General features: G+C 39.5%; 5 protein-coding genes across 10 annotated transcripts; 2 read left to right on the plus strand and 3 right to left on the minus strand.

The window, feature by feature from the left end:
- Positions 1–190: 190 nt before the first annotated feature.
- tardbpb (TAR DNA binding protein b) lies at positions 191–6625 on the plus strand. Of its 6 annotated transcripts, none has more exons than XR_012179390.1 (6): positions 191–983; positions 2035–2198; positions 2293–2433; positions 2555–2722; positions 2809–3872; positions 4532–6625. XR_012179390.1 is itself a non-coding variant. In XM_073467866.1 (5 exons), the coding sequence occupies exons 1-5, from the start codon at positions 743–745 to the stop codon at positions 3298–3300; spliced, it is 1206 nt and encodes a 401-aa protein (XP_073323967.1). In that variant the 5' UTR covers positions 195–742; the 3' UTR covers positions 3301–4463. The 6 variants fall into 6 exon arrangements, 4 of the variants coding, with proteins under 4 accessions (XP_073323967.1, XP_073323964.1, XP_073323965.1 ...); XR_012179388.1 differs by having other exon boundaries at positions 217–983; positions 2293–2442; positions 2552–2722; XM_073467866.1 differs by lacking the exon at positions 4532–6625 and having other exon boundaries at positions 195–983; positions 2809–4463.
- cenps (centromere protein S) lies at positions 6402–9781 on the minus strand. The gene is made up of 5 exons (XM_073467869.1): positions 9560–9781; positions 9230–9353; positions 6976–7009; positions 6789–6855; positions 6402–6592 (listed from the first exon to the last, which is right to left on the minus strand). The coding sequence occupies exons 1-5, from the start codon at positions 9587–9589 to the stop codon at positions 6479–6481; spliced, it is 369 nt and encodes a 122-aa protein (XP_073323970.1). The 5' UTR covers positions 9590–9781; the 3' UTR covers positions 6402–6478.
- Positions 9782–9803: 22 nt separating this feature from the next.
- Positions 9804–11734, minus strand: rbp7b (retinol binding protein 7b, cellular). Its single transcript, XM_073467868.1, has 4 exons — positions 11661–11734; positions 11306–11484; positions 11094–11195; positions 9804–10031 (listed from the first exon to the last, which is right to left on the minus strand). Exons 1-4 carry the CDS (start codon positions 11731–11733, stop codon positions 9978–9980), a joined length of 408 nt encoding a protein of 135 aa, XP_073323969.1. The 5' UTR covers position 11734; the 3' UTR covers positions 9804–9977.
- A 139-nt stretch (positions 11735–11873) lies between these two features.
- Positions 11874–13998, plus strand: LOC140997828 (uncharacterized). The gene is made up of 6 exons (XM_073467867.1): positions 11874–12250; positions 12352–12414; positions 12977–13056; positions 13463–13593; positions 13678–13744; positions 13842–13998. Exons 1-6 carry the CDS (start codon positions 12177–12179, stop codon positions 13919–13921), a joined length of 495 nt encoding a protein of 164 aa, XP_073323968.1. The 5' UTR covers positions 11874–12176; the 3' UTR covers positions 13922–13998.
- Positions 13999–14093: 95 nt separating this feature from the next.
- On the minus strand, positions 14094–20420 carry h6pd (hexose-6-phosphate dehydrogenase (glucose 1-dehydrogenase)). Its single transcript, XM_073467862.1, has 5 exons — positions 20325–20420; positions 18862–19528; positions 18651–18768; positions 18114–18383; positions 14094–18000 (listed from the first exon to the last, which is right to left on the minus strand). Exons 2-5 carry the CDS (start codon positions 19501–19503, stop codon positions 16667–16669), a joined length of 2364 nt encoding a protein of 787 aa, XP_073323963.1. The 5' UTR covers positions 19504–19528; positions 20325–20420; the 3' UTR covers positions 14094–16666.
- Between the last annotated feature and the right edge of the window lie 2359 nt (positions 20421–22779).

Genomic DNA, 22779 nt, shown 5'->3' on the forward strand with positions numbered 1-22779 from the left:
ACTATGCAAATATTTTTTGTTTATAACACTCTATACCAAAGATAAACATTAAATATACGAGCAGCGACGGTTTCACAAATGTATGCCAACGAATCATTACGTTATTGCCGGTTTCAACTACACAATCGGGACAAAATAACCACCAAAAAATGAAACCGTCCACTCTAATGACGTAGTTCCCTTTTCGCTTAGATAATGCCATTTTGGTAGGCCTTACATGGTGGTCTTGATTTTCACCTCGTGGAAAAAAACTGTATACTCTTATATTTCTTACTTTGCATTTGGGACGAGACGCGCGTTTTGTTGAAGTTGGACAGCTGACTCGGCCTACGCACGCCATTTTGAGGGACTTGTTTTGTCAGATTAGTTAGCGGGGGACCGTACGCAGTTTTCATTGAGCGGCACAGTTGAACGGTCGTCGTCCTGTGTTGACGACACAGCTCCCCGTCCCAGCGAACAAAGGAACAGTGAGGTCGATGCACGCTCGTTAGCACAGGCGTAGCGAAATATTATTTACTACATAGATTAAAGTTAAACCCACCCGAACGCGTTTTTTTTTGTTATAGTGTTTTGACTTGAAACGTCTTTTTTACTCGAGTATAAAAAAAACTAATTAGCCTGACTCATTCAGTGCTGTTAGCAACATCGGCTAAGGTTAGCCGCGATTGTGGACAACTAGCGAGCTAACTGCTAACGTTAGCATTGTTTTGACACGAGGAAGAAGTTTTTGTTTTTGTGGAAAATGGCCGAAGTCTACATAAGAGTGGCAGAGGAGGAAAACGAGGAACCCATGGAGATCCCGTCTGAGGACGACGGCACGGTTCTGCTCTCAACCGTGGCAGCTCAGTTTCCCGGGGCTTGTGGCCTGCGGTTCAGGAGCCCCGTGTCACAGTGCATGCGGGGAGTGCGTCTTGTGGAAGGGATCCTACACGCGCCAGAAAACGGATGGGGGAATGTCGTTTATGTGGTGAACTATCCTAAAGGTGAGTAAGAGCACTCGGTTAATCTTACATAACACTTTATCCGAACAGGTGGCCAGATGTAACGTTATTTATAATTCATGTGTTAGCTTCAGCAGCACACTGAAAATAGATGAGCATGACGCGACGCGTTGTTTGTCCACGCCCACTGAAGTGCGCTACATGCATGCACAAAATGTACTAAACAGGATTATATACAAATAATCAAGACACATTCAGACATCTTTCCAACTGCAGCATCCTTGCAGTAAATGTTCTTCTAGGAGGCGATGTGATTTGTTGAAACTACTTTAAAGACGTGTTGATTTAACTTAATTGTGATTGTGGAGGCTGTAGTTGTTGTTAAAAGGTATTGAATTATACACAGGTGTTTTGTAATGTTCAAATCCCCATTACATCAACATTTTATTTATACAGCCCAAAAATCACAATCACACTGCAACAGTGGGCTTTACATGCTGTACAGTGAACAACATCTTTGATTTGAGTGAGGAAAAACCTTCCATATCGGGGAAAAAACCTAAAACAGGAAAAAAGATGGGAGAAATCTCAGGAAGAGTCACAGAGGAGGGATCTCTCTTCCAGGACAGACAGGCATGCAATAGATGTCGCATGTGCAGAACAACATAATCACAGTTTACAGATTTCAAGTTTAATTTAAGTGTGATGCGATTAAATTTATCAGGACATTACTGTGAAGTTGAAGTGACACCTGAGAGTTTCAACAAAAACTTTAATTTGATTTATTGGAAGACTTGTCATGAGTGGCAAACATGTTTACACTCACCTGCTAGTAAATGTTACACACTTGTGTAACTGTTGTAGAAAGTCCATGGACAAATATTCACAAATTAGTTTCAAAGAGTGTATTTAAAAAAATGGCAATAGTGAAAAAGTATTGTGCATCTTGCTCAATGTTAGTAAATTCACTTTTGCTCTTTTACAGTTTTGGTCCTGGCAGATATTTTCTGAGCAGAGATTACAGAGAAAGTCGCATCTCATGGCTGTCTGGTTAAAATACAATTAACTTCTCTCTGTGTTGTTCACAATTTAGACAACAAAAGGAAAATGGAGGAAATTGATGCGTCCTCTGCTGTGAAAATGAAGAGAGGGGACATGAAGACATCTGACTTGATCGTACTCGGTCTTCCCTGGAAAACAACTGAGCAGGACCTCAAAGATTACTTTAGCACATTTGGAGAAGTCATCATGGTTCAGGTAAAACATTAGCATTAATACAATACACATGACTTTGTGTTGTATGGGGTGACAGTTGTTATTCATTGCTGGATGTGTTTGCTTTTTGTCTCAGGTAAAACGGGATGCAAAGACCGGAAACTCCAAAGGATTTGGCTTTGTGAGGTTCACAGAGTACGAGTCTCAAGAAAAGGTGATCTCCCAGCGCCACATGATTGACGGACGATGGTGTGACTGCAAGCTCCCTAACTCGAAGGTGAATATGGTAATGTCCGTGCATATACCGACACATTATGGGAATACAAGCCATTTCCACATTGTTGTTAATGCTCTGTAACCTGTGGAATTGATCTATTTCCACCCTTTGTTCACAGCAGGGTCCTGACGAGCCACTGAGGAGCCGGAAAGTGTTTGTAGGCCGTTGCACAGAGGACATGACCACAGATGACCTTCGACAGTTCTTTATGCAGTATGGAGAAGTCACTGATGTCTTCATCCCCAAGCCATTCCGTGCTTTTGCTTTTGTCACATTTGCAGATGATCAGGTAACTTGTTAAATGTCTATAAAGTTCTTCCTGTTGTTGTGGTACCACTACCCAGATGATCTGATTCATGTTACTTTCCCTCACAGGTTGCCCAGGGTCTCTGTGGAGAGGACCTAATAATCAAAGGCGTCAGTGTTCACATCTCAAATGCTGAGCCCAAACATGGAAATAGGCAGTTTGATCGTACAGCACGGTTTGGGAATGGTTTTGGAGCTCAAGCATTTGGTAGCAGCCGTAGTGGGTTAGGGAGCAGCACTAACAGTAGTCTGGCTAATTTTGGTTCCTTCAGTCTGAACCCGGCTATGATGGCTGCTGCTCAGGCTGCTCTGCAGAGTAGTTGGGGGATGATGGGCATGCTGGCTAGCCAGCAGCAGACATCCACCTCAGGCAGCACCTCCAGTGGAACAAGCTCTAGTAGGGACCAGAGTCAGTCTTTTGGTACAGGCAACAGCAACTACGGCACCAGCTCAGCCAGTCTTGGCTGGGGAACAGGGTCAAACTCTACAACCAGTGGTAGTGGGTTTAGCTCAGGTTTTGGGTCCAGTATGGAGTCAAAGTCATCTGGGTGGGGTATGTAAGTTTTTGTTTGTATGGTAAGTATTGTGACAAAGATGAGTCTTTCAAAATTTATTTCTGGTGTTGATGCGTATCTGAAAACTTAACACTTTTGTGGAAGATGTTTTGTACATTTGGAAAAAATGCTAAAGATTTAATTTAGAAAGTGTTGAAGTGAATTGTTTACCAGGATGTCTGACTAAAGTGCTATTTTTGATGTCTCATTTGTTTGTATCCATTTCAACTGGATTCTCTAATGCATGTATTGTGAAATGTGATAAAAAACCATTTTGAAAATGCATGAATGTTTGTGGTTCACCATTATCCGGCTTTGTCATCGATCTAAAAGGCAATCTTGCATTGGGAAGAATCTGGTTGAAACCTAAATGTTTTAAGTGCAACTTTATTTGCAGTCAAGTTCTGTGGAAAAGCCTTCATTGAAATCTCTTCTGCAGTTCACCTCTCTTCCATTTTCCTGTGAGGAAGCTCCTCTTTGGCAGCATTCTTGGGGTGATATCGGTATCATTCTCCCTCTTCTCACCTGTAAATGCTATGCCATCAAAGAACGGCTTCACTCCGCATGTTCTAAGAGACGGTGGGTGTTTTCACTTTTATCCACTTTTAAATGGAAAGAACTGCGCAACTGACATTTTAAGAACTGATGAGTGCGATTGAGGATGGCTTGTGGCGAAGAGTGAAGCGATGAGTGAGCGAACGGAGAGACGCGTGAAACGGACTGGTTGTGTCGGTGAAAGAGCCCAATTTGACTGCTTTTTGAGTGTGTGAGTGGAAGCTGCAGATGCTACGAGAGCCTCCCCTAACATGGACATTCATTAATTAGTACTTCAAGATTTTTTTTTTTAATCTTTGCAAGTTTTTCCTTTACTCTTAAGTATGTCGATCAAGTGCGGAAATATCGAAATGTAGTGGAATGTTGTGATGAATATTTGTATTGCTTATATTATCTGATTTGAATGCTGTATGGTGTGTGCTTTCATGTTATTGAACTGATCTGTAAGTGTGTACTTGATGTGGATGACACCTGCTGAAGACTCTGGGGGACGCGAGTGATAGTGTGAGAACGTGGAGTGGTGTGTCCAATGGTTCCCAGTAGCTCTTGTTGTTTGTGAGTGTTTAAAAACATGTCAAATGAAGGGAGATCTCTAATAAAGTTCATTTGAATAGATGCTTAGTTGATATTACTTGAGTCAATTTGTCAAATAAAAAAACATCTAATCCGATTCACATATCTAGGGACCTTGGGCTCTGCTGGTCGAGGTCTCCGTTTGAACCCTGACTGAAGTCTGTTCTGAAGGACGAAGACGGAAGTTCCAACACTTTCAGTGTGTGGCCTTCTCAGACATGACATGGGGTAGTACCTGTCTTTTTGCTGCTTTTGATGGCTTGTCAGAGTAAATGATCCCTTTTTGATTATTCACAGCTACTTAAAAGGTTAGAAGGAAGTTCATGTGGGTCATTGTCTTTATTTGAACTTTAAACAGATAAGCTAAGCGATGTTTTAGCCCTAATTTGCTATGGTAATGAGACAACTAATGGGGTGATGAGGATTTTAGATGGCCTTATTCACTCAGTGGCCACTTTAGTTTACACCTGTACAATCTATTGCAATTTGACATTCCTGCTCTGCCGTAAATGGTATTGTCATGAAGTTTATAATGTTCAGTTTTTGTCGACAGATGTATAAATTCAATTTGTGATGCTTAATACTGATGTCATAAATGGTTGTTTAATGGACTGCGTTATTAGAGATGTACTTATACCATTTGGTGTTCCTTACTGATGATCAGTGTTGTAAAACGTGCCCAAAAGTCTTAAGTAAAAATAAATATACTGTGCTAAAATATTACATTGGTAGAAGTGAAAGTCACCCGTACAAAAAGCCCTTGAGTAAAAGTCTTAAAGTATCTGATATTAAATGTGCATTAGTATTAAAAGTAAATTATCCATTGACATGAATGTACATACTGTATACTATGGGTCGACTGATTATAAACCTGGAAGATTATCGATTGCAGCATCCAGCATGTTTCTGATTATTTAGTAACATTATAAATAAGTACAAAGTAATCAGTTATCAAATAAGTATAGTGGAGCAAAAAGTACAATATTTGCCTCAAATGTAGTGGAGTTAAAGTATAAAGTAGCAAAAATGGAAAAACTGAAAATTTCCTAAAATTCAAAACTGTACTTGAGTAAATGTACATTTCATTCCTGCAGATACAACATGAACATTGTTTACCAGCAGATCTGAAATACCAATCCACAACAAATGTGTTCTTAGAAGACCAAAAAAAAAAATATATATATTATGAATTAGGTCCTTTTTCTAATAAACGATGTCTTGTCTGAATGGTACATAGACTGAATGGTACTCACCCATACAGATTCCAGCATTTTAGGCTGAATCAGAGGCCATTTTGATACTGGTATTGGTATCTAAACATCCTTAATCTAGACGCCTAGACTCATTCTTGAGTCCAAATGTGGGCGTTTCTGAGATACGGCATTCACAGTAATGGGATGGATGGGCAGACCACCCCAAAAAAATAATGCCTGTGGCTGTTGTCAGCGCGGATTCGTGGAAAAAGGAAACCATCGTAAAATAGACTTTATGGCAGGTGTATTTAATTGATTAGACTGTACAGGTGTGCTTAAAGTGCTCATTGGGTGAACATTATTGATAGCTTGCCTGACAGTCTTTAACAGTCCGTGTGAGGTTTCCCCAGGTACAAATTATAAACATTTAGATAATTTTTGTTAGACTTTGGAGAAACATGGCAGGTGTATAATTCTAGTCAGTCAAAACAGCTTTAATAGAAGATGTTGAAGTTAGCTTCAGAGTTTTCATAGTCAGTGCCTTTTTGTTTACCTACGTACTTGCAAATCAGTTCATACATGATCATTTCTGTGTCAAATGCACTATATTTTGACATTACATCAGCAGGTCCCAGGGCAGGTAACAGTCTCAAATGAATTGCTGTAAATCTGCAGAAAGTGTGAATATCTAATAAGATCTCATGCTGTAGAAGTCTTTAAAGTTAATCTGCATATTTCCCATGAAAGAATGAATATGGCACCTTTGATGACACTCAACTCATTGTAATGAATCTGGGTCAGCCTTCATGTTTATTTGAATGTTGGACACAAGTGAGACACTGCAGGTCTTCCTGTGTCTTGTCCTTATTCTTTGTTTTCCTCCTCAGTGTCTCTGCTTTTCCTCTTCCCAGTACTCTTCTTTTTCAAATCCCTCTGCTCCTGGTTCAGTTCTTCACTTTTATTTTGTATGTAGATGGACTGAAATAAATAAAGGCAAATTAAACATTGCAATATGCTGTCTGCTGTAAAATATCTATACCCCTCCACCGTTCCAGTATACCTCAGTCCGTGGATGAAATATGTTTTGAGTGGCCTGGATACAGGAAGTTATTACATATGGCATACATGACTAAGTGCTGTATAATGTTACTGACAATACAGAGTAGTAACTCACCAATGCAGTACTGCGACGGGCTACAAGCTTCACATCTTCTGTAGACACTGTGCTTCTTTTAGCATGCCTGAAATCACATTTGAGATTTTAAATCATATTGTTTTATGAAAAGGCTCAGAGAGACTACACTAGTTCTACAGTACAGGGTTAACTCCCCTGTTATGATTTCAAAAATAAAGATTCTCACCTTGCAAAGGCTTCCAGGTCTTTGGCAAATATATCTGAAAAAGTGACAGCCAACAGTCAGATGTTTAGTTCATACTGGCAACTATGAAATAGCTTTATATTAAACTTTGTCACTAATATTTTGTCCATCTCTGTCAGAATATATTTTTGTTTTTTTATTTTACAGCTATACATTTTCTTGTACTCAACAAAAACATTTTCTTGACACTCACATTTTCAAAATTCCTTGTTTTTTCACTATAACGCAACCATCAGGAAATCTATTTAAAGCTTTTTGCCCATGGGGTCGACATTTTGCATCTATAACTTTAAAGAATTATAGTGAGACCAGAGCCGATTCCCACTTCCAGCTGACAGTGGTTTTCAGTTTTTTATAATTTGAGAGTTTCTATATGTAAACATTGACTATGTGAGACAGACAGAGGTGGCAAACGGAGGAGGAAGAGTTTCCAGGAGATGGAGGAGTTAAGTGGTTACAATGCAATGATTGCTGCCTGTCCGCAGAGTTTTGCCGTGAAAGAACAAAAGATGTGAAGTGGATAGTAAGTTTTGGCCAAATGCACAAGACGGGGTTGTATGTATCACGCTTGTAATGTATGTACGGGTTTTTGTATTACATTATTGAAATTATTTTAGTTGTATTTTGGGGATTTTGGACATAATCTGCAGAGAAGTCAAATAAAATTCCTAAGACTGCAGGATTTCTGGTGTGTTTCTGTTACATATTTTAAAAGGTAGCACATTACACACTGTAAAAATGCCATACTTGTTTTGAAACTAAATGTTGGTTATCTCAAAGATAATAGTAATATAAATTGTAATTAGAGCCACAATGGTAAATCGATTACTTGTCAACTATGAAGTTAATCGCCAACTATTTTGGTCACCGCTTAATTGGTTTGAGTGATTTTTTTAAGGAAAAAAATTATTCCAGCTCCTCAGTTGTGATGTGAATATGTTCTGGTTTCTTAATCCGCTATTACATTAAATTGAAAATCTTTGAGTTGTGTAAAAATAAGACATTTGAGGACATCATCTTGGGCTTCAGGAAACACTGGCTGACATTTTATAGACCAAAAAACTATTCGATTTCATTGAAAAAATAATCAACAGATTAATCAACAGTGAAAATATGCACTCTGAGTAACTAAGTGTTCTTTTCGTGTTTGTTTTCACTATTTTTTGCTTTATGAGACAGAGACCGGAAAGAAATGAGGTAATAGAGATGGGGGTGTCTTATATCATAGGGCCTGGCTGGACTCAGACCAGGGGTGTTTACATGGTCAGCATCTTAAACCACCAAGATGCCATATTCATTTACATTACATATCCATTTTGGGTTGGGACAAAATGCACAAATGTACCCAATAAACTGGTAACTCAGTCAAATCAAGCGAGTGGATGTACTGATAGGTGGTGTTTTAAAAAGTACCCAAGTCATATTTACATACCATACTTTGATATGAATTTAATATTGTGCTAAGTTGCCTCTGACGCAATATTCAATCTGAAAAGTAACTAGTAACCAAAGTTATCAACCAAATGTAGTGGAGTATAAAGAACAATATTTGCCTCCAACATGTAGTGAAGTGATGATACTTTTGATACTTAAATTCATTCAATATAGCTATTTTAAGACTTTTACTCAAGTATTATTCATCAAGGGTATCTGTCACTTTTGGCAAAGTGTGTTCTAGCATGTTATCTTTACTTTTACTAAGTAAAATAACTAAGAAAAAAAACTAAGTATGACTTTTGGGTACATTTTACCACACTCGTCCCAGGACAGTTTAGGGATTCTGCTGAAAAGTAACTAGTAACTAAAGTTATCAAATAATGTAGTGGAGCAAAAAGTGCAATATTTGCCTCCAAAATGTAGTGAAGTGATGATACTTAAGTACATATAATATTAGATATTGTAAGACTTTCACTCAAGTATTATTCATGCACTTTTGGCAAAGTAATATTTTAGCACAATACCTTTACTTTAACTCACTTTAACTAAATGTAGTGGAGTAAAAAGTACTATATTTGCCTCCAAAATGTAGTGGAGTGTTGATGGAAGTAAAAAGTGGCAGAAAATGAAAATACAAATATGCACTTTGGTACAATACTTGAGTAAATGTACTTAGCTACATCCCATCACTGCTGGTAGGTTGTACACGAACACTTAACAGTATGAGTTTTAATATTTTCTTATCATCTGTTTCTGATGGTAAATGATGGACTGGTGTCTCATCCCTGTTGACACCCACCACACTGTCTGAACGTTGTCTCGGCTATCGCTGCTACGACCTGCCGGCTGAACGGTCTCCGTTGGTCCTCTCCCATCTTCTGACAAATGCGACCCACAGTGTAATGGACGGCTGCCTTTAACCTCTGAAACACAAACCATTAAATCAGATTAAGTGAATAAATACGGTGCTATAACCACAGGGACGACAATGTAAGCTAACGCGGTTCACCTGCCTGCTGCCGTATCAGAATCACTGCTAGCTTAGCTAACCAGCTAACTAGCTAACTAGCTAACGCTGGTGTGAACTGAACGTGCCGAGCTGTCACACTCGTTAAAATAAAGCTCTCACCTGATGCGTTTCGTCTTTATCAACAGACATTTTCTTCTGGAGACACTTTTAACCAACAACCTGGACAAAACCGGATTACCAGAACGGCTACAGCTGCGTGACAAGGTGGAGAAATCCTCACAAAATCACAGATTGACAGACAAGACAGGACAAATAAACAAATACTTCCAGCTGTGTGCTTGAAGCTAACAGTTAGCTGGAAATGAAAACTCGCGGCACAAATTTACCAACAAACCAACAACTCTCCAGTTGAATGACTTTATTGATGTGTACATTTAATAGCGCCACCGTGTGGTTTGGAGGAGGCACTGAAACATCACACACAGCATTCATATGACATGCTTTTGAGTACAGGAGCCAACTACATTGTGTGGATTATGCTCGCAAATACTGTAAATGCAGTGGAGATGTATGAAGATCACAGTGTCCTCTTATAAACTTGCTTGCAGACTTGGCCCTCACAAGTCAGCTCCTGAAGAGAGAAAACACGAGGTTGTAAAACTTCACATGATACTTTGCAAATATTGTAAAAGTGAGAATACAAAACTTTCTAGTGTTTGCCTAATTAATTGAATATAGATATGATTTTCCATTTGTATGAGTCCACAAAATAGCAGAAATCAGCGGCATAACATATAACAGATCAGGAGTTGTTGATCACAAACACAAACTGGACCAGCGTTGTAAGAAAGTACCCAAAAGTCATACTTGAGTAAAAGTAAAGATGTTGTGTTAAATTTTACTTCTATACTTCTACTTCTAGTATTTGAGTAAAAGGTATCTGATATGAAATGTACTTAAGCACAAGTAAATAATACTTATATTTAGATGTTTTATATTTATTATCAGAAATAATATTATTATATCAGCATTTTTTATAGTCAGCATTTTTCTAATAATCTTAAGTACTCTTAAGTACAATCTTGAGGTACTTAGTACGTAAGTATTTCCATTTTCTGCTACTTATTTTCCAACTCCACTACATTTATTTGATAAATTACTAGTTAGTCAAAGAAGAGCATTTTAAAATAATCTGATGAAAAATTAAAAAAACTGATTATGATAATCAGAAAAATGTTAAACATCGGATCCATCAATCTAATGGGTCAACATGTAAAAAAAAAAAAAAATCTATTCACATTTTTACTTTTACTTTGGTACACAATTACTTTTGATTCTTAAGTACATTTAATATTAGATATTTTAAGTATTTTTCTTTATTAGACTGTCACTTGTAAGAGTGTAATATTTTAGCCTTTTACTCAAGTATGACTTTTGGGTACTGTCCAGGACAGTTTAGGGCTTCTGTAGAAAAGTAACTAGTAACTAAAGTTATCAAATAATGTAGTGGAGTAAAAAGGACTCGAAAATAAAGTGGAGTGGAAGTATAAACTAGCAGAATAGGTATATAATCCAGTAAAATACAAGTACCTCAAAATTGTTCTCAAGTACAGTAATGAGTAAATGCACTTAGTTACATATCATCACTGAACTGGAATGTAAGGAGCCACCAGAAGAGCAACGGCTGTCATACCAGATGAAGCTCGTCTCCCTGAATCCAGTGAGTCCACCCTCGGTTCTTCTTCTCTCCTTTCTGAACACACACCAGCTTATTGTTTTCCCAGTTCACCACAGTCTGACAGAGAACAAATAATGGAGTATGACTTTGCATAAAAAGGCTTTAATTAACTTAAATTGTGTGGTACAACTCTGTGACTACAGTATTACATTATACTGAAGTTTTACCTGGCATGACCTGTTGTCCATCCCTTTAGTCACCTCTTTAAACTCCTCTCCAATTTTGAACGAAAGCTCGTAATTTTTGAACGTAGTGAGCGTCCTGAATGTGAAATGGTCCCCGTCTTGCTTAATCACTTTCTGTGGCTTCAGCATCGAGGCCATCTTGCGCGTTGCAAAATCAATGCCTGCATGTCAGAATGAGAGGAACTTAAACCTGCTACCAGAAATAAATGAACATTTTTACTGCCACTAGACATATAAAACTCTCCTGATAAATGACAAAGAGAAGTACAGATCATAATTCAACATGCAGCTAAAAGAACACAAATCATCTGTAAAAAAAAAAAACAGAGACACTTACCAAGAGCAATCATGTATCCCTCAAAATTAACATTGCTTTCCATGTCCCACGTCCCGCTGTAGTCGACAGGCATCTTGGATGTTTGTTTGACACTGCATGAGTGTCACGGGTGAATTTAAAGTTAATGGGTGGGATGTTTCATTGTGTGTCAATGTAGGGCAGGGGTGATGTGTTGCTGACTGTAACTATTCTAGACACATACAAAGGAGGTGCACAGGAGGGCGGAACAGGACGTTTTTTTACACATAATATGAGGAAACTATTCTGTTCCTGTTAAGATGACAAGCCTCCCTACAGGACGTTATTCTAAAATCCTCTGGACATACTGCATCTTCTTGCTGAAGTCACCTTTGACCAAAAACACAACATCCTAATCTTCAAGCTTAAGTTTCTGGGCTTACAGGGAACACAATATGCAGCAGGAGTCTCTGTGCATGTGCAGCGTGAAACACAATCCTTCCTCCTCCTGCTGCTCACATTGAGAGCTGCTGGCAGTCCTGAACAGTGTTACCATCCATGTTCCTCTACATGCTCGTCTTCATGGCGTATCACAGCAGCAGATGGATACCGAGGAGTCAGAGGTTAAAATTGTAAGTGGTTGTTGTTTTAATAAGATGTTAAAAGTCTTGTTTCTGTTGTGATTTGATAGAAAAATAACCTGTTTTTTAATTCATGTTTGTTCCATTTACAGTCAAATAGTGAATGCAGTGTTCACGCTGCTTGTTCTGGTCCCTCAGTTCTACGTCCTGGGAAGGTAACTAGGACACAGGCGATGGCATCGAGCCATTCAGCTCATGGGTCACTTGTACAGAAGTGAATGTGTTGTTAATAATAACGGTGTCTCAAAATCAGGGGCTTTCCAGTCACTCCAAATATAAGAAGATGCATCAAACAAGGAAGGAAATCAGCATTCTTAAAGCCTTTATTACAGTGGCTTAATCATTAAAAGGCCAAACAACATGTTTTGACCGTCAGCCCTGACAAAGACCTAGTGGATCCCCAGTTTGAAGCCCCGATGAAGACCTAGTGGATTCCTAGTTTAGAGCGCTGATGAAAACCTAGTGGATCCCCAGTTTGAAGCTCTGATGAAGACCTGGTGGTCACTACTACTAGTTTTTCAACAATTTAGCCACTATGAAAAAGGCTTTTTAATACTTCCTTCCCTGTTTGATACATTTCCTTAATTTCGGAGTGCCTGGATTTTTAAGTACTCTTTTTTCCCCACACAGTTGTTATCTCAATTTTATAACATGGAGCAACCAGTCATGTCATTCTTTTCTTTCTGTAATAATGGTGTCTGTTTTGTTTTAAAAAAGGCCCAAATCCTCACGATACTGCAGGCAGCCTCTTCTGAACAACCTGTCAGCCTCCATCGCTTTGTCCTTCATAGCTTCAGGTGAATCCCATCCAATTAGACATGGTCCAAACACACATGTAGAAACAGTATTTCACCTATCATCTGTAAGACACTGACTCAAAGCTCTGACCACAAGCAAAACAACAATAGAAGAGAAAGTTTTGTCATTGTCTATTCACCCCCATGGAAAGTTTCATCGTCTGCAAAACATTTCTGGGGCTTCACAGCAAAACAGCATTCCCCTAAACAACTAAAGTAGATGGGGACAACTGAGAATAGAAACATAAAATGGATCCATGCAGTTTGTCTGGTTTAGAAGAATGTTGCAACACTGTTTTGCTGTGAAGCTCCAGAAATGTTTTGTGGACTACAAAAACCACCTGACTTTCAATAAGCATGAGGTTGAGTAAATAATGACTAGAGCAACACTTGTCTCTTTTAATAGGTTTTTCAGTGGTATTCACATTGATAGACCCGGTTCCTCAAAGCCTGTGGGCGTCCTATCATGTGTTTGGATTGCTGTCATGTGGACACGGTCTGTGCACGGCCATCCTGACTCTGACAGCAGCAGCATGTGTAAGAAAAATACTGTAATGTTAAAGTTTTTTTTTAGAGAAACAGCAGCATCAGAGTGATATTTAAATATATATATGTTCACAGGTCAAAACCACCCCTGAGCTGTACTACATGTCCCTTATTCTAACAGTCGCTTCTATTTTCAGTACAGGTAAAGTTCATTTCTTATACATACTGTGTGGGATCACTCACACACAATGTTTAAGTATGTCAGTTCAAAGGAATAACACCTGCTTGTGTCTGTTCAGGTTTTTTCATGGTGAGAGGGGGACTCTGGTTGACCAACAGGCTGTCTGTCACGGACCCGAGCAGAAACAATGAGCGATAAAGCAGACCAGCTGTCCCACGTTGACATGCGATACTCCACATATTAAGATTTCATGTGGTTTCACCCCCTCGTAACTTAAAACCATGGGAACAAAAAAAAAAGGGAAAGTGACTTAATCCTGTTCACGTTTTCAAGTTCACTTCAGAGAAATACCACGAAGCAGATGTTTGACTCGATTGTTAAATCCGTTTGATTTTTATTTGTTGATGGACAGTGTACATGTGCTTGATTTGCTCATAAATATAAACACACCTTACACAGTAGATTTGGTGTATGATTATACAAAGAGTTACAGATGTGAAGTCTGTATACAGTACTGAGTGATATGTATATCATTGGAAAAGTGAAGCTAAACAAAACAGATCATAGCAGTAAAATTAAAGGGTAATGCTATATATTTATGAAACTAGGATGTCAAGGTTGTAATGTTAGAAAAGAGCAGATGATGTTCAAAGACATGAGTAATTCTCATCATCTTAAGAAAAGGTATCTTTAAAAAAAAAAAAACCCACAAGTGCATATTGTAGGGTAGCCATACAACTGATTCTTGTTTCCAGAATTAATAATAGTCTTCAGATCATACATGCTACTCTCAAATCAATTTGGTTTCACGTCTAATGAGCCAAACTTTAAAACCACGGGAAAATTATAGTTATGGAAAGAAAATCAAAACACTCCAAAATGTAGAAATTAACCTAATATTCCTGCGGCCCACGACAACAAGTCTGTGTTTTCTGGCCTGTTCGTGACATCGAATGTAACACACCAGAAAAACAAATAAAAAAAAACAAAAAAAAAACACGTCCACTGGGTCTACCCAAGTTTAAAAAACCTGCATATACACAATCTTCTTGCAGTGCATGGGACACACTTTTTCATTCTCTTTATAACTTGTTCATTACAGACCCATACTGTTGTTTGTATTACAGGATGCAGGACAGTGTCTCCTCTTTTTTGCTGAAACAATAATGCTCATCAAGATGTATCAAACGCAGGCACGATAAAATGACTGCCAATACTCAGTCACACTCCACTTTGAATTAAAGAAGGTTTATAAATCATCCTAAAACTGATTCATCTACTTAAAGCTCTTAAAGATCAGATAAAGAAAGTGGAATGTGATTAGTTTGAGTCAGGAATGTGCTTTTCATGAGTCGAGCACCAAATGTTTAATTACCTGAAACATTTCAATAAATGTTTGTAATTCTATTATTTCAATACAAAGAAAATATATCATCTATCACATTTCATTTTCTCTTTTTGACTCACTGATGAAGTATTAAGAGGATCACTCCACTCAACAATAGAAAACATACAATCAACAAGTGTAGATTACACAGTAAACTGCATATCCGCAATTTCACAAATTCACCTGAGATCATACAAACACCTGGTTCACCTGGTTGTAAGAAAATAAATCTTGGTGTTTGTTGTGTGTTCAGCACCAGATGTTTATAACACCAGATATTCATATGGCGCTTACATACTCTGTACTTTGTAAACTGCATTTATACTTCATATATTTCAACTCATTTTTCACATAGTTAGGCATGGATAAACTGTAAAAAGTCTGCATAGGTATTTCACACAGAGAAAAATATTTGAATGGATTTTGAACTTTCAATAAAAAGGAACGTAACAGTTGTTTTTAACACATTAACAACAAATTCTTCACGATACTTCACATTCCACCAACACTTTGAACTGAACCCTAACTTTGAAGTTACACAGTCGTCACGTTGTAATTTAGCTGCAACTCCACATCCGAGCCTTTAAAGTTGGCTAAACAGCGGCTCTTTAAATGTAAGAAATTCAGACAATGTTCTTTTCACAAAGTCTGCTGTATGTTTTTAACAAGCACATGAATCCACCAATGAGGGGCTGTTTTTAAAACAGCTACAAGAACGGTTCCAAGTTTTCTGCTGCTGTACTACACAATAAAAGCTATGAGGGGTGTCATGATTTCAAATCTAAACTGAAATCAGTGCTCATAACGATCGGTTTTCAGTTATCGAAATCAAAATTAGGATTGGAGATTGTCTCAATATTTTTTTTCTCTCCACCCTTGCTTGCCAACATGCGTTCGCTGTGTGTCCGAAGACCAACAAAAACTGGTGCTTGTGCTACACACACACTGAAAAGCAAACATAAGCCAGTTATATCACTGTTGCTATGCTATGCCATGTAGCCTTACTTTTTAAAGAAGAATTTGAAAATGTAAATGAAGGTTGTCAGGGCATGAAACCAATGATCTGTTGATGTTTACAAAAATCAAGGCTCGATAGTGGCATGGCTGTGTTTTATTCCTCTTTCTAGTTACATCCTGAAGAAGACCCTGTGTGGTTGAAACCGGTCTGCGTTTATTCTCCTTTGTCATTTTTAACTCTGAGGTATAACTTCAAGAGCACCTCACATTCACCTTGAGTTTACTAATCCACAACTGAGCACCTGGTATTGTCTCCTCCTGTTGAAAATGTTTTTTTAAATTGAATAGTGACCTTAAAATCAAAAAGTCAAATCAAATCGTGACACCCCTAATAGCTCAAAGTTTTTAAGTACAGTTAAGAATTCTGACTTCTGATGGTTGGAAGTCAATCTTGAAAAAGTCAGCAGAAATGTTTTGTATGTAATTTGTGGTTAAAAAGCCAAAAAAAAGTGCTGGTCCAAACACTCTTCCCCCTCCACCAGCAGTCCAATTAAAGCAGCTCCTCAAACATTGTTTGAAAGTTAGGAGTGTAATTATTCCTATCCTAAAAGTGCATCATAGTCTATATACCAAACAAGTCTGCCATTAGCAGGCTTCACCCCAGTGACGGGCCATTTGTCTGGGTTGTCCTTCACTCGGCTCAGCTGGGTGATCAGCTCATGTTTGCCTTTGCCCATCACTAACAGAGCGACCCTGTGCGCTCGGTTGATGGCACTAAAAGTGAGGCTCATACGCTGGTGAGGCTTGATGGGGCTCTCAGTGAGGGCCACCAGACTCTCCCCGTGGTCATCTACTTTACTGCCAGGGAACAGAGAGGCTGTGTGGCTGTCGTAGCCCACTCCCAGCAGCACAAAGTGGAAGCTGGAGCCGTTCACCCACTTGTTGACCTCTTTCTCATACAGCAGCGCTCCTCCGTCCTCCTCCACACACAGACGCTGGTTGATCTGTACTGGCATGGGGTGGATGTTGTAATAGGGTATCCTCACATGGTGCAGTAGATGGTCGTGGAGGTTGCGGAAGTTGGATTCTGAGTCAGTCAGTGGCACGCAGCGCTCATCCACCATCCACACATGGGTGTCCCTCCAGGGGAAGGAGAAGTGGTGCAGGGCCAGCCTGTGGAACAGAGCGAGGGGAGAGGACCCACCAGAGAGGGCAAGATGAAAAACACCACCCTCGCGTACTGCGGCCTCCGCTGCTTCTTGTATGTCTGCAGCTAGCCTCACCACCAGCTCCTCAGTCCAGGCAGACACCATGTCAGAGCTACGAAATTTACCTTGCATCACTTGGAAGCCACCACCAATCTGATCATTGCTGATTATCACCACCTCATTGTGGTAGCTAATGTCTTTCCCTTTAATATGGACGTCCAGCAGGTCTCCGTTCTCTGCACCTCCTGGGTAGATGCGGGGAAACGTGCTGGCAAGGCTGCTGAGTAGTGGCGTCCACAAGCCCCAAGAAGCCAGCAGGTTTTCAGTACTAATGAAACTATTCTTTCGTCCAGCAAAAATGTGTGAAATTAGTTCATAATAAGCTTCCCTCTGCTCTATTGGCGTTTGCACATAGTAGTCTGAAAGAGGCAAACCTAGAACATCGACATCTTTATGCTCTGTCACTTCCTTCCACGCACTGTCCATTAAAACTGGCTTGAATAAATTCTTACTTACAAGAATTGCTGGATATTTAAGGCTGCCGTGCCCAAAGTGGAAAACTATCTGTTTGGGCTTGCAGTGTACGCTGTTGTGGTTCTGAAGACAAAAGATGTCATTCTTGAAAAGTATGCGTGCATATCCCACCCGCTCATCTAACATCTTCCCTGAGATCAGAAGAATTGGCACACCTTCATACTGGGCCTCATCGATGTACGTCAATACAGCTGAAATACACAAACAGGATCACTTATTAGCTGGATAGCAATGTCTTTTACAGTTCAACAGTAAAGAATACTTAAATTAATGACATTTAAAAAGAAAAGCCTTCAGTACTCACCTGCAAATGTTGGTGTGATGCTGATGTGATCTTTCGTCTTATTCAGCTCCTGCTGAACCTCTGTTTTGTATGCTTGGTATTGGCCGACCACAGCTTGATCCTTCCCTACGGGCAGCAGGGACCTGAAGACCTGCAGCTTGTTTCGTAGGACTTCCTCATTGCTGCTCAGGTTCATGGGCAGGCTCATGGTCAACAGGGTCATGACCTCTGTCATGTGGTTCTGCAGCACATCTCTGACCACCCCGTATTGGTCGTAGAAGGGGATACGACCTTTGAGGGCAAAACGACATGTGAGGACATGAACACATGGTTCTAGCTCAGAAATTCTTCTTACTTTTTCTTATCTCAAAAAAATTTAAGTGACCATTCCCACAAAAATCAAAAATATATATTTTTACTTTCAGCTGTAGTACTATTCATCAATCTAGATTGTTTTAGTGTGAGTTGCTGAGTTTCTACAGGTAAGAGCAAAAATATGTAATTTTGATTTAGGGGTGAACTGTCCCTTTAATTACAACAGTAACGATGCATAATCACCTTTAACATCCAGCGTCTCTTTCAGTACAATCTCCACTCTCTCTATGTGGTGCCTGTTCCAGATGGGATCCAGAAGCTTCTTGTTTTCTTCTCTGAATGGAAGAATCCTTGAAACCACCTTTTCACAAAAGCAGAAAAACACACCATCAAATCAAACGTATCTGTTACAGAGTCTCAGGTGAGAGGCACACACTGTGTAGGTTATTCTTACCTGCTTTCCCAGGTAATGGTCAATTCTGTACATTTCTTCATCCTTTAAGGAATTCCCGAGCTGAGATGCAAGCACCTGAGCACTCCTGAAGTCATGTCCAAAAGGTTTCTCGAGCACCACCCTCAGCCACGCCCCGCTGGTCGGCCTACAGCTGCTGTTGATCTTATCAGCAATATCTGCATATGCAAAGGCTGGTACTGAGAGGTAGAAGAGCCTCCCAGCCTCTGTCATTCCCTCTTGTTGAAGCTCTTTCTCAATGTGCTTTGCCAGATCCTGGTAGTCCTCGACGCTCTGCAGCTGCCGATACTGTGAGAGCCGCAGGAACTGCTCTTTGAGCAGAGCACAGCGTTCCTGTGATACATCCTTTGGGCAAGAAACCGCCTTCAGGATCTCAAAGAGGACCGGTGTGGCCTTGTCAGCAGGGGACAGTCCTCCGCCATAGAAGGAAAAGGTGTATCCACTTTTGACCTGGTTCACATACAGTTCGAAGAAGCCCTGCCACAGGTACTTCTTTGCCAGGTCACCTGTGCCTCCCACTATCACCACCGAAACATGGCCGGGTCTCTGTGCCTCCTCTCTCTCCTCGCCATTTCCTCCCTGGGCACAGAGAGTGACCAGAAGCAGGAACACAGTCACAAACATGCTCTGGTCTTAGCCGTCCAAACTCCTGTATGAACACAGCAAAGAGACATTACATGTAGACGAGACAATCATCTAGAAAATCATCGAGCACCAGCGAGAAATTAGGACACCAAGCATGAAAGTAACCATCAGCACATTTTGTAGGGATTTTTCACCATTGATTATGGCCCCTCGAAGTTTCTGGGTGCAACAGCACTGTGGTAAATACAAATCCAAGGTCCGTAACAATTTGTCAGACATAGTGTAGGTGCTAACTACAAACAAAACTCATTACATCATAACAATGTTATGTGTTGAAAACATGAATGTAACACTGTGATCCTACCCTCTCACTGAAGTTACATAAAGCCTCGCAATAGATGTAAATGTTTCTCATTGGTTCCTGAAGACTGAATGAAACAATCCATCGTCAGAATAGTTGTCAATTTATTTTTGTGATTGTCTAACTGGAAAATAAACTAATTGTTTCAGCTCTAAATGTTTGTGATATAAGGAAAATAATTCACGACATGTCCCCAAACTAAATGAAATAAATTAAAAATATTTGCCTTGTTAATGCTACATGACAGAAACGCTTCAACCGGCACATAAACTACAATTAATAATATGAATCATCAACATTTCTAACAATGCACACACTCTGTAGATACTGCTGTATTTCTTTGGCAACATAAAAAAAAAAAAAAGAGTCAAAAGTCACATTTGAACATCTAAAAGCCAATACAGATACACTATGAACACTATATAAATATAAAGCAGTAGTTATGCAACATCAATAAAACTGGAACTAACGTGGACAAAATAGATAACAAATACATTACTTAGCACCGTCTTGTTCTCCAGCTGTTCTCAAGTCCCTTGATAGTCAGTGATGTGCTGCAGTGACGCTGTCATGAGCGTAATGATCAGTAGATAGTGGTGGAGCAGGGGTGTAGACTTTGCTCTTTGCTCAGGGGCTTTGAGCTTCCCGTACAACAGTCCTGCTGTTGATAAGAATGCCGGGAAAGTCAGACCAACTGATTTTGCAAGAACCCAAAAATCATTTATAGGAAAGGTTGCAGCAAAAGCTAAAAAGGGAGTGAAATCAATCAAATCTTGTCTGCAGTTTTCGCATGCTTAGTGCAAACTGGGAAGATGTTCCTTTCTTTATCTATTAAACATTTGGATTCTGTTTGTTTTAGGTATCAGGGTCCCAAAAGTGTCAAGGATTTGCAGTCTAAACTATCTTGACACCGTGTCTGGTCATAAATGTAAAAAAACACTCAAAGTATGTGCACAAAATGATAAGCTTGTGTGAGCTAAAGCTGAAAAGAGTACTCCACACTTCTGACATTACACACTAATTTAACATCATCAGTCTCATGATGGTTAGTTGAACAAAATCAATACCACAGAACTAGAGATACTGTCTTTTTCATTACATGTATCCTCCTTCCTTGTAAAAACCTGTCGCCTACATGACCCACCCACTGTGTGTTATACTAATCGCAGCTAATGTAGCCTTGAGCTGCCAACCTCAGGTAGAGAAAGGGGTGGGCTACAGGTCTGTTGTGATCACTTTTCTCATTTTCTTATGTGTAGTCTGCAGCCCTGACTGATGCTTCACTTTAGGCAATTTAACAGATTTCATGCAGCGTCCTCTGGAGCCACAAAAGGATGTATTCAACTATTTTCACATATGCGAGTCGTCACAACCCAAGACCCATAAACAGACTTTGATTTGTAAGTTCCCCTTTAACCCACATTTTTTTTAACATGTTAATGTCTGGAAACCAGTCCTTGTGACCAGTCCTTAATTTATGGAAACCCATTTCCCATCTTTTTAGAACATAAAATAAAAGTTATGCAATTTTCTAAGCTTAACAGACTTAACTACATTTTCTGATTCTTGCCTTTACCCACTTAGTCATTATGTCCACATTCGTAACACTGACAGACATTTAAAATCATCAGCGTCTCAATGTAGATACAAGCTCTTCATTACTGCCTTCACCGGCATTTTGTTATATGAAGAACAAACTTTAAATGTGAGGCATTACGGAGCTGTAGCTATAGCAAAGGCCTGGATGTTATAAACCTAATTAATGACAGAGTACATTTTAGTTTCCACTCTCTCTAGGGAGACTGAAAATTGTACACGTTGAACATAACACCCACACTATGACACTCATTTTATTACAGCAACAGCTGGAATCCTTGCGTCCACAATCATGTTTACACAGCAGCAGTGCAAACAGCAAAGGTCTTCAACAACAACCCAGTCTAGTTCTTAACAGCTTTAAGGATTACTCTGGTCAAAGTTTTTATTCCTGTCACTTCTCTATCTAAAGATGTCAAAGATTAACAACAGCACAGCTCCGAAACAACAGTATACATCGTTTCCCATCTATTGTATTTGTTTAATTTTCATTTTTCACTTCTACCACTTATACGCTTCTTTTATCCTCATTGACTTTTACTTTTTTAATCTCACCATAGAAATCAATAAAATGGGACATTATCTTCAAAAACACCATCTTCATTCAAAGGTTTTGACTCAATTCTTGTGCAGCTCGTCCCCAGTTTATTCCAGAACGTGATTCCTTCTCAGTCACAAGCTGCTTTCATTTTCTAGCAGCATAAAAAATCTTCCGTCAAACCAATAGTCATGCTCCAGTCGTCTCACTTATTGTTCAAATTGGCAGTAAAGAGTGAGTACAGAAAGCCAAAATAGGGCACCATCTCATCACACACAGGCCTTCACGTGACCCTCAACCAACCTTCACACACTGAAATTATATACGCAAGTTTCCTCAAACAATTTCTCAACATCAAACGTTGAGATTCCAGGTGCCAAGCAAGATCACATTAACCGTCTTGCCCACATGAACAATGACGACTTGTCTGACGACTGAGTGGTTTTGTTCATGACTGAAAAAAGCGCTGCCGAGACGGTTGGCTGCATCTTGTCTGCATCTTTGTGGCTACATTTGTCACAGCCAAGTGGTCCGAAGTAAATAACAAGAGTCTTCTGACATTACTGCAGGGATGTTCAAACTATTCACTCACCATCATCAGAAACTGATGAACCCATTCAACTGCCCTGCGTTGTGACTAATAACCAAGTCATTACCCTTAAGTCCAAAATACATCTTTTCATAAAAGATGTTTACCCCACTTACAGCAGTAAACTTGTGATCAGTAAACTTGTGATCCTCACAACAAACAAGCACTGTGCGGGTTATGAATGCTGTACAGTGGTCAGTAAAAATGGGAACAATAGATATGTAAACTCCA

Source organism: Pagrus major, chromosome 6 (assembly GCF_040436345.1).
Source record: "Pagrus major chromosome 6, Pma_NU_1.0".
NCBI classification, from domain to species: Eukaryota; Metazoa; Chordata; class Actinopteri; order Spariformes; family Sparidae; genus Pagrus; species Pagrus major.